Source organism: Convolutriloba macropyga, chromosome 3 (genome assembly GCF_964194025.1).
Source record: "Convolutriloba macropyga chromosome 3, txConMacr16.3, whole genome shotgun sequence".
Lineage (NCBI taxonomy): Eukaryota > Metazoa > Xenacoelomorpha > Acoela > Convolutidae > Convolutriloba > Convolutriloba macropyga.
Window position 1 is genome coordinate 9671954 of NC_134470.1, and position 11947 is coordinate 9683900.

The following is an 11947-nucleotide window of genomic DNA, read 5'->3' on the forward strand; positions in this document are numbered from 1 at the left end:
CAACAACTTGTTGTAAGGTTTTATTGACCAAATATGAATGGCCAACAAACATGTTGTCCCATGTAGGCGTAATTTAGCGTATTTAGTGGATTCCGTTGAAAGCTAATGAAATTAATGTCGTTGATACTACGTGTTTTCTCAAAAATTTCGTGGTTCTAATATATTTGTTCACATTTGACTTTTTGAAACTATATTGATAGAAAAAAAGAATCCCAATGCTGTTAAAAAATAAATGAACATAGAAAAGTTTTTAGTGAAAAGTTCATTTTTTAATGCTTTCGACACTTTTCTCGTTCAATTTTTTTCCTGATATTGCTGTTTTTGCCTGTTTCTGTTCTTTTGGTAGCCGTAAATAGCTGACAAGTCTCTTAGGTTTGTAATTGAGGATTGAATTAATGATGTTGCCCGAATCATTTGGTCAGTTTATAGCCTTTAGTATTAAAGTTTATGATATACCTTTTCAATTACTTTTCAAACTTTTCAGTTTTGTTTTTCTTTTCGTCAAATTGTAACTTGTTTTCATCAATGAGAGGTCACATCCAATTTCTTGTATTCCAAAAAAATAAGATATCCATTGATTATATTTGTCACCGATGCTCGGTTTTTTGGACAATATGCGTTTTTATAAACATTTTTTGAGTGGTCATTTTTTGCGCTTCTTCTTTCAGAACAATCGCGTAGTAACAGATCCAATGGTTTACAAATGTGGTCCAAATAAACTTATTTAATCATTCAATGTAATTCCTGCTGCAGCTGAATTAGTAGAAATGAGAGTTGAATTAAAAAGACATAATATTCAGATAATAGCTAATGATATAACGGTAGCAATAGTTTGTGTTTTCGCAAATCGTTTCTAATTTTTTAGGTTTTTCTTTAGTTCGTTTCTAAGGCTAAAACTACCCAAAGGCAAGGCCTTTTGGTTATATAGTAACTTTTTAGTAATTTATCAAGGATTATTTAGTTAAAGGCTAATGATTTTTAAGACTTGAAATTTCTTGGCTTAAAAAATATTGATTAATTTTTGAATTTCGCCTCATTTATCTTTCTCTTTGTTGACTTGTAACATAGTCTCATTAAGAAAACTTTCCGTCTGCTGTGTAGTTAGGAGAAAATAAATTTGAGTAGTTAAGGTTTTATCTGACTTTATTTAGACGTTGTTACTATGTGCTTTTAAATTTAGATATTCAGTTTTTGCCGTGAAGTTTTTGTTTTTGCTAATTATTTTGGTTGTTTTTTGTCTCGTAGTCTCTTAAGGTCAGATCTCATTGGCGCTGTAATAAGGCATGGCATTATGTAATTCAATTAGTAGATAGGTTTTGTTTTTGTTATTTCTTCATTTGGTTGGCAATTAAGTCAAAAATGTAGATGAGCTTGGGTCGGAACATCATGTGCGAACGCACATTAACGAGCCGCCTTGTCTATTCTACACCCCACTATGAATCAAATCTATACCAGTCTGTTGTTAATTCGTCCGACGCGAGTCGGTTATGCTCATATTTTCTACCTCTGTCATAGTTAACGCACATTTATTTTGCCACCCTCTATACGCAGTAATAGTTGTAGCAGGTTCAAGGTGGAGGTTTTTTTTCATAATAAGAGAACAATAAGATTATCACCTATAAAAATAGAACTTTCTAGTGAAAACGAATTAATGTATCGTAAACCTCACTGAAATCAATATTTATTTTAAAAAAATTGTTCTGTTTTTTTTATAGGTAAGACCAGATTTTTACAGCGGAAATTTCGATGTTGATTTATTGGATAGTAACGAATTAATATTGAATTGTTGCTATGCTTCAATATTTTCGTTTTACTCGTACAACGTATTTTCTGCCTCGAAAAATTGCTAAAACAATGTTTCATTAACTAAATTTAATTGCTAGTTTGTTCGTAGAAATAATGTTCTTGAGTTCCTTGGTGAGAAAAAGTTTTTTCTTGTGGTACCGTGTAGATTTCAGTAAAATATCGATAGCTTTTTCTTGAAGAAAAGAACTATAGACGAAATTCTCTGAAACCACAGGTTAGAAACCACTGCTGAGACTGCTGAGACTCAAGGCACAGAACCCTTTTAGTTTGGCCACAGTTGTATAATTTTTGAACACATATACTCTCCAGAGAACGGCTGGAGAAACGTTGTGGTCAAAGAGGTTTTGAGAGGGATTATTCTATAGAGAGGGTACAGCTGTTCTATATTCTTTTTTCTTACAGTTTGCTAGTGTTTTCAAGCCAAAAATTAGGTGGTTCTTGGTCGCGTTTACAGTTCTTTTTTGCGGTTTTTACCTAACTGCAACCTCTAGATCTTAGCTTAGATGAATGCTCAATTTGTTGTCTGTTAAAGACCCAAGAAACGGGTACGGCGGCACCAAAAGGAATTAAGTTCAGTGAGTAGAAATTAAATTGTCACCTATCACCGATAGTAGTTAAATCTCTGTTGACTCAAGAGTGTACATTGCCCTTCTTATGTTTTTGTGATAACGTACCTTTAGGAAATCCAGATTTTTGGATGAAAATAAATAGATACAAATAAATTAATCGTTTTTTTTTCATTAACTGATCGTAAATGGTGTTTGTAACAACTACATTACTCCTCTGAGTTTTTTTTTCGTCTGACCCTTTTGAGTTTTCTTGCTTAAAAACGGGATAAACAGGTGACGCGCTGAGGGCATTAAGTTTTTCAAGACCTTTACGCCCTACTAGATTCTAGGTATCCGATTCACTAAAACTGTTGGAGACATAAGTTCATGGTGTGAACGCCGGATCTTAGAGTTCGGCCTCGCCTCCATGCTCACCACATGCTGCTTCAATTGCGCTAAAGCTAGACTTCCGAAACCGCATGAGCTAATGACGATTACAAGCGCTCGCCAGTCGTTTGAGAGTAATTTGACCGACGTTAGTCTGTTATTTTTGTAGTATTAAACTTGTAAATTAACGTCAAATTTTTCGAAAGATATAGTAACTATTTACAATTTTTTTGCCTGCTACGAAATTAGCAGATGGATACGCAAATAATTGCAAATATGTTTTCGTTTTGACTGAAGAATGATAAAGAGCTTATTTTACAAAACTTTTACAAAATGAAACATTTACTTCTTACTTCAGAAAATTGCTTCAGATAAATCAGTTTTTGCATTATGTGAGGAAACGTTCGAGGAAGTCAAGTGTGGAACAAACTTTCAGTATTGTTTTTTGACATGCATATTATTGAAAACAAATCTTATAGGAAACTAAGGGGAATCGATTATTTGCCAACATTTGCGAGTTTGCATTAGCTTTGCAAAAGTTTGCCTTAAACCATCAAGTTACCATGAGTAAACTACTAATGGGTGTAATTAGAGTTTCGAAAGTTTATTCATTGAAAATGCAAGAGTTTCTATCGCCCGAGGCTGTCCAATGGTTCGTGACATATCCTCATTAAGAATGTTTTGCTTTTCAAAATCTCACTCTTTCAAGTGAAAAAGATTCGGGCTCTTGATTTGATGATTTTAATTAAGCTATTTCAGCCTAAAATGGTGAAATTAGGGGAGTTATTTGGGGTACTTTTATCCTTTCATACGATTTTCGTCTAAAATTTTCGTGGTCATGGACTATCCTGATGAAAATCAAGACTCAAATTCGGAACCTAACAATGATGCTGATGCCCAATTTAGCCAAAATGGCATTGGGTCAAGTTTCGGGATAAATTTTCTATTCGGAAATTTTTCAAACGACGGTAAACTCGAATCGAACTGTGCCGATATTTACGGCGACGAAGTTGGTCAGAACTTAGAAAATTTGGAAATCGGCATTGCTTTACAAGATCATTGTGTTAGTATCGCGAGCATAATCGATGAAAGTGATCTGGTACAAGAGGGATCCACTGCAACCCAAATTGAAGGAGGAAACACCCTTGCTTCGGGCAATAGTTTCGAAAGTGGTTATTTTAGCGGAAGTATGGGACATGGTAGTGTCAATTTAAACTCCTCTACATTAGATGCGCAACCCAGAACGGAGAATTTCTATGATATCGAAGAATTGGCAACAGACGATGATGACGATGGCGATGATGATAAGGACGTCGTGGACCATCAAAATGTTCATAGCGAGGCGATGACCTCTGGTGAAGTATTCCAAACTGATGAGCTGAACAAATTCAGCGACGAATCATCGGATGGAGACCAATCAACACCTGGTCCGGAAAATTACGATGAAGAATGCTTCGAGGATGATGATGATGAAATTGTTGGTCAGATTGAAAGGGCAATGACCGAAAATAACGCGTCACGTGAACAATTTATTACACAAAATCCGGAAAACAACGAGCGTGATCAAGTTGACAACGAAGTTGAAGTCGACCTTGAATCTTCAGATTTAGGGGAAACTTCAGATAATGAAAAGTCAGATGAAGCGGAAAATTCGGAAAGTGATGAAGAATCGAGCGATGAAGATTGCGATGATTTTAGAGGTCATTTAGAAGCTCTTTTTCTTCCTTCGCTGAAAGAGAAATATAAAAACAGAAAAATGAAAGAAATTTTCCCCCATTACCGAAAGAATAAACGATTAAGGTTTCATCGCTTGTTTGGAATCAGTTCCAAATATGATATCCCAAACAGGTATGCTCATCTCAAAAAGCGTAAAAACGCGGAAACTAGTGAAAAGAAGCCAAAAGAATCTAGAAAATGGTTTTTTGAAGTTGAAGTGAAAGAAAACGAAGTCCAGGATGATTATCAACATTTCTTATCAGTTCCTTATTACATATCTCCAAATGCGAGCAAAGGACCAGAGTCGGATTCTCCAACTAAGGTCACCGAGAATAAAAAGACCGAGAATTTAGAGGCCCTGAAGTTGAAAGGCGGACCAGCCCATCTTTGGTACCAGATGTACTGTTCAGGGCGTGATCAATGTGATGATGATGGTTCCAAAACTTGGTACGGGGTCCCGCAAGACGAGATCCAAGAAGATGACGAAACTATAGCTCGTGTTAAAGAGCGAATTGCTAATGCCATAAAAGGAAACATTTCAGAAGACGATGCGAGATCTTTGTTCATGGTAAACCATCGTAAATGGGAACAAACAGTTATGTGGGAATTAGACGACACGTCTAAAAGAGATCCAGGATCGCAAAAAGGCGATCTGATTTGCGCATGGGTTCCCTCGCCCAGTGCCCGGACTTTGAGTGCCTATCTCAAAGCGAACGGGTTGGAACATCGCATACCTGACGAAAATCTTCTCAACGAAAGCAATCCCAAAAAACGCAGAACCGTCGGCTCCTTTTTCCCACCTCAGAACTACGAGTTGTTACATAATATCTGGGAAGATGCAATTTTCTGGGATAAAAAATGCGAGGAATTGGAACACCCAACTGAGTTCATGCTAGACCCGACGGATGAAAACTTGTTACCTGTTATCACTGATGATAAAAAATCAAGTAAGTCCTATTTTCAAAGTCCAGGAAAATTCGGAGCCACACCGGGATCCGATAAGAGCCAGACTGAATCGCCGGACAAAAAATTGCAAATGAGAAGGTCAACAATTCTTCTAGGAAAACTTGAAAACTCCCAGTTACGCGAAGGAAAAGAACAATTTAACGAAAAGGAAGCAAACAGTAATGACAGCAGGTTAAGATTACAAGGTTTGAAACGACACAGGTTTAATTTATCGAACGATAGCTTTTACAAGAGTAAACAAGAAAAAGAAGCGGCCAAAGGTCTAGGATCATTAATTCATCACGCCACAACTGCAGTTCAAATAAGCCAACCATTTTTCCCGACTTATCTCAGCGTACAACGTCTCAGACATTTCCATCGATGGCCCCTGAAGCGTTACTCCTATGGTTTATTATCAGAGACAGGTTTCAAGCCAGTTAAGATTCTAACTGAGTACATCGAGCTGATTCGACAAGAGCGGGAGGCTGAGCGCCAAGCGTCGGGGGGAGGGGATATGTTTTACATGCGGACTGCTGATGATCTTTCTGGTCGGGACGGAGATTTGATTTTAGCCGAGTTTTCAGAACAACATCCGCCCTTGATGAGCCAAATTGGAATGTCATCAAAGATCCGCCATTACTACAAAAAAGGGAATCGGGTTAATCAACAAAGTCCACCCAACTTTTCGTACGGCGAGGTTGTGTATATGAACGAATCGCCGTTTTTGGGAAATCTTCAAAACGGTGCTTCATTATCAGTCTTAGAAAATAATATGTACAGGGCGACGATTTATAAACACGACATGAAAAGTAATGACTTTTTGATCATTCGATGTCGTGACGCTTATTATATTCGAAAGGTTCCGATGGTTTTCACAGTCGGGCAGCAATACCCGTTAATTGAGGTTCCGAGCCCAAACTCAAAGAAAGCGTCTCATTTTCAAAGAGATTTCTTAACTGTCTTTGTGTACAGAATGTTCTGGGCTTCTAAAGAGAAGCAAAAGAGAATTAAGATGGAAGACATCCGAACTGCTTTTGGACCTCATTACTCAGAAAGCAGCATCAGAAAACGACTCAAAATTTGTTCAGATTTCAAGCGAGCAGGCCATGAACAGAATTGGTGGAACCTTAAGTCGGGTTTCCGACTTCCGAACGAAGACGAGCTTCGTCGTCTCGTATCTCCCGAAGAATGCTGTGCGTATTACAGCATGCAAGCCGCAGAGCAGAGATTGAGAGATGCGGGTTATGGTGACAAAGCTTTCACTTTGGATGACCAGGCCGACGACCCGAACGCCTCTGATGAAATCAAAGTTGAAGATGAAATCAAATGTGCGCCTTGGAATACAACTCGAGCTTACTTGAGCTCCATTCAGGGTAAATACATGCTTGATGTTACTGGAATCGGTGATCCAACTGGTTGTGGGGAAGGGTTCTCGTTTGTGCGGTTACCCGGCCGGATAAGTAAGGACGACGAAAGTGTTCCACCGAATGAGAAAAAGAAAAACGTGACGGGTACTGATGCGGATTTGCGAAAACTTAATTTAGCACAAGCGAGGCAGATCCTTGTCAAACACAAAATACCAGATGAAGAGATCCGAAAACTATCGCGTTGGGAGATCATAGATGTCATCAGAACCCTGTCAACTGAAAAAGCCAAAACGGGTTCCGGTGAATCCATGTATGACAAGTTCGCCAGAATTGGTAAATATGGTATATCGGATTCTCACGAAAAATTCAGAGATGAATGTCAGCGAATTTTTGATCAGCAGAATAAAGTTTTGACTTCGGATGAAATTTTGAGCTCTGATGACGCGAGCAGCTCGGAAGACGACGAGGAAGATTTGAGCGAACTGGCCAAAAATGTGGAGACGATGATGGCGAATAAAAAGTCGAGCGCCCAACTCGTTCGTGAGAAAGAAGAAAAGGAACGCAAGGAGTTACAGAAAATGATAATGTCCGGCAACAATAGCAAGTCGGCTAAAGAGGAGCCGGATAAAAACGATAAGAACAAAAACCCAGCGACTAATATTGGCGATGATGTCGATATGTCAAAATACAGTGGCAAGATATTGAAAATTTACAGAACGTTTCGCAATGACGAAACAGGCGAAGAATATCAACGTGTGGAAACAGTTCGAAAACCTGATGTGATTCACGTCTATATGAGCATCCGAGAAACAAAAGACGTCGCGTGGATCTCAGATTTTGTTGAGATTCAACAGATCAAAAAAGAGGAAGAACGAAAGAAACGTCGAAGATTGCAAGACCAGCTGAGGCGGTTGGAAAAGAACAAACGAAAAGGTAAATTTGGGATGTCAAAGTCGAAAAAGCAAGACACGCAATCGTTTAAGGTTACATGCGGTGCTTGTGGTTTGAAAGGTCACATGAAAACCAATAGTTTATGTCCGTTTTTCGGCAAACAGCCACCTCAGCGTGATAGTATTCCTAGAACCGGTTCGAACTCAAACCTTGATTTAACATCAGACAACATACACGAAGACGAAGGCGAGGACTTGATAAAAGTTGAAGATACAAAAATTACGCTCGGGAAAGGGCTGTTTGATAGCGTGGAAAAACGCCAGACCCTCTCTGTTGAACCCTCAAATTCAGGAATTAAAAAGGACGCCGAGGATTTTTCGGGAATTTACAGGAAGCAATATGCCTCTGGGGGAATCTTGCGCAAACGGGCGGATCCTTTGATCGTAATATCTTCGATGTTTGAGAAACTGGTTCAAGAATTAAAACAAATTCCTGGTTCTGAAATTTTCCACCATAAAGTACGAGAAAAAGACGTCCCGGATTACTACTCGATTGTAACGCAACCTATGGATTTACAAAAGATGAGAGATAAATGTATGAAAAAGGTGTACAAAACTAGAAATGATTTCCTAGAAGATATCAATCTTATCGTCTGCAACTCCATAACATACAATGGTCTGAACCACACAATTACAGAAAATGCTAACAAGTTGAGTGAGTTTGCCCAGACCCGCTTTAGAGCCTTAGAAGCTAAATATTCTAAGCTAGAAAAACGGATCAACCCGCTTTTAGATGACAACGATCAAGTCGGCTTCTCATTTTTGCTTCGGGAAATTGTGACCAAACTGAAGCAAATTCCAGAGTCATCTCCTTTCCACGTTCCAGTTAGTAAAAAAGCTGCTCCTCATTACAGATCATTAGTAAAGTTCCCGATGGATTTGGACACGTTGTTGAAAAACTGTGCCAGACATTCTTATCGAACTAAAGAAGCCTTTATGAATGACGTCAGTCTTATCGCATCCAACAGTGAACTGTTTAACGGTCCTGAGCATGTGCTGACTTTCAAAGCTAACGAAGTTGTAAATTTGGCAAAGGTTGAAATTTCTTTGCATGAGGAGTATTTAACAAAACTCGAACGCAGGATTTGGGAAGCTTCTCAAAAAGCTGTGGAATCAGTCGCCAGCAGTATGTCGCCCACAGGGTTCTCAGAACTGAGCGGATTCAGTGAAAAGGCAAACGAGGGATCCAGTTCGGATTCGGAACCCGAAGTGCCTTCGGCAAGCAAGAAACCCAGAGCTATGATCACAAATTTGGACCACTATTTCAGTTCGTTCGATCCGAATGCGGATGTTAAACCGAATGTTTCAGAATTGAATCGGCAACTCGGAAATGCAAACGCACTGCCGACCATCCACGAGACGTCTAATTTTGCAATTCAAAGCGAAGAAAATTTTGGTGTCGAGACAAAAACGGAGTCCAATTTCTCAAACGAGTTTCCAGAATTTCCGTACGATAGTCAGAATTACGATTCGTATCAAGGTCAACCGCCCCAGTTTCACGATCAAGATTCCACTTCATATCCGCTCGATAGAACCTTCAACTCAAATTCAAACTTGGATCAGATAGATTGCGGGTCTGAGTCGATATCTGGGCTGAGCCAACCTTCGAACAGCCATACAAATATTGTAATACCTCATGGAGGGGGTGGGAATCAGGACTTCCTTATGAACGAGGAATCGCAAGATCCGGAGGATATGGCCAAATTGTTGCTGGGAGAAATCAGCGATAGCGATAATGAGGGATCCATTACAGATCATGACGACGATAGCTAGCAGTATATTAAATTCGTAACTTCTATTAAAATTCAATTTCTTTGCCATTTATACTCTTTATGTAATGCGTTTATTGGTTCTTTTTTGATAGCGCCCAGTTTAGTAATGTGGGTGCTAGGACAAAAGATCAGAAGCAAAAATAGGGATAATAATAGATCAAAATTGAAATTATTCAAGATGCTTATTGACAAATCAGATTTAAGCACTGAATTATGATGCAGCGCATAACGTGTTCGGTCATGATAATGTGTTCTGTTTTGATAGAACGCGTAGCCATATGCGGAAATCTTAAGTAAGCTTGCTAATAACGTTTAATTTCAGCCAATGAGAATAGCGATTAATTTTCGATAAATTGTCCCAATTGTTCTGCTTTCGGTCTATTATCCGGTCACCAATAATGTGTTCCAACATTGATCATAAACATGACAATCAAATTATTAGTAATGACACACGTGACTTGTATGTCGTTTACCCTTCAATGAATAATTTGGGCTTGTTGTTAAAAAAGAGCCAGTGTTTGTTAAAATCTGTTTGTTTCGAGGTTTATAATATACAAACTTGGAGTTTGACTGAGATTTAGAATAGTGATGCCAAAAAGCTTTATTTGTGAAAAACTACAAAAGCTATTAATTTCGATTGTAATTAATTATTGTGTTCTTGTATCTGCCTTCTCAATCATAAAGAAAATTGTCTATTGTTTGTTTGTTAAGCTATAAGCAGTTTGCCTGAGGTTAAAGCAAACACTAAGAGCCGTGGCGTTTTGCCCCAAGACTTATTTAAAATGAAATATACACTCTGGTACCAAAATGGCAAAACAGCAGAAACAAAATGGTTAACCTTTTGAGTTCCCACATTTGTATGGTTTCATACAATTTTTTGACGGCCATACTTTGTTCAAAAAATTGAACATTTTCGTCTCTGGAGATATATCAAACCTGTTACTTTTTCGGTAATATTTGTATGCGCGATGAGCACTGAACTTGATTTTATGCTGAGTTGTTTTTTAATTTTGTCCATGAGAATCGTACCAGCTTCGAAATCCGTAAACGAACAAAGCAATTTAACCATGTTTTGTTTCAGCGAAAAAAACGAGAATGAAATCAGCCTGAAAACTCTTTGTAATTCTCGTAATTTATAGCTCTTTTTACGCTTAATCGCAAATTAAACGTACTGAGTACGATGCCTGCATAAAGATTAGAAATTATGCCGTAATTTTTTGGCATATTTTGGCATATTATGCAGTTTTTTTCGGCATAATCGAGGCCGCAGTTTTTCTCAATCAATTTTTTCGATTTTCGTTAAGGCATTTCAGAGAAAAAACATCATTTTATAGCCCTCAGAGTCTAGTTTTATTTTGTGAAAAACACTTTTTTGCAGCTGCATGGTAAAAGTATGATTACGGTACACCTAATTGTAAAAATTTCAAAAAGAAGAAATTTTCAGGTAATTGTTCTGAAAAATATAGAGAACTAAGTTAACTGAAATAAGTTAACTTATAAAAATAGTTCATAACACTGAAGCTATAAAGATTCAACTATTTTGTAAAGGATTCTATCAGTAAAAGCAAACAGGTGGCAAATTAATTTTGGAAATTAGAAGAAAATGGCAGAGTTATTTCAACTTCATTTTATGAAGGTTTTCTTGAAATCTGGTCTTAAATTGACTTTCTGAAAAATTTGCATTAACACCAAGTTCATTGATTTCCGGGTTCCTTTTTATTCTAGAGACATTTTGGGGCAAAGTTTTAATTAGCTTTTTTGAGTGATAATCAAATATTTCAAATTTTTAAACAATTTTTTGATCAAAATAGCGGAGAATTAAACGGTTATTGTTTTTCAAATATAAAATCTACATGTCAAACTTTTTTAAAGACGACAATTAGCTTCCGAACATCTGACTCAATTTTTTTTCAGTTCATTCCCATCTTTGTTCAGCTATTGAGACTCACTCAATAATATTCACAAATGAACGATATTAAAAATGACAATTTTTGCTGAAAATCGTTCAAATGTCAACATAAATGAGCACATTCAAAAAATCAGTCTTTGAAAATTTTTAGATGGTCTGATCTTGCAATTTTATGTTCTCTGTCGTATAATGTATGAGCTGTTTCGGAAAAGTGAAGAATGTTTTTGCTGTTTATTTATTTACATATTATTTATTGTTTGACATTTGTTGTTTATTATTTAACATTTTTATTATTATTTCCCAGAAATTCCCGCATTGTCTCAATTGATGATAACGAAAGAACTGAACTCTCGTTCAAGTTAATGAACAATTTTTAATTTCGATCTGTGTTTATGATAATTAAGACACGTTGATAAAAATTTGCTACTTCTGGCATTTTAACTGTTGCTTTTGAGATTAAACTGAAAAATTGCTCAATCAAATATGGAAATTTCTGCCAATGCGAGGAGCTTATAAGTTAAGAGTCGGTTATGTGATATAGAGAATT

The 11947-nt window shown here is 37.3% G+C and overlaps 1 protein-coding gene across 1 annotated transcript; it reads left to right on the forward strand.

The window, feature by feature from the left end:
- Nucleotides 1–3386: 3386 nt before the first annotated feature.
- LOC142335915 (transcription initiation factor TFIID subunit 1-like) lies at nt 3387–9656 on the forward strand. Its single transcript, XM_075384298.1, has one exon. The coding sequence runs from the start codon at nt 3580–3582 to the stop codon at nt 9490–9492; it is 5913 nt and encodes a 1970-aa protein (XP_075240413.1). The 5' UTR covers nt 3387–3579; the 3' UTR covers nt 9493–9656.
- Nucleotides 9657–11947: the final 2291 nt, after the last annotated feature.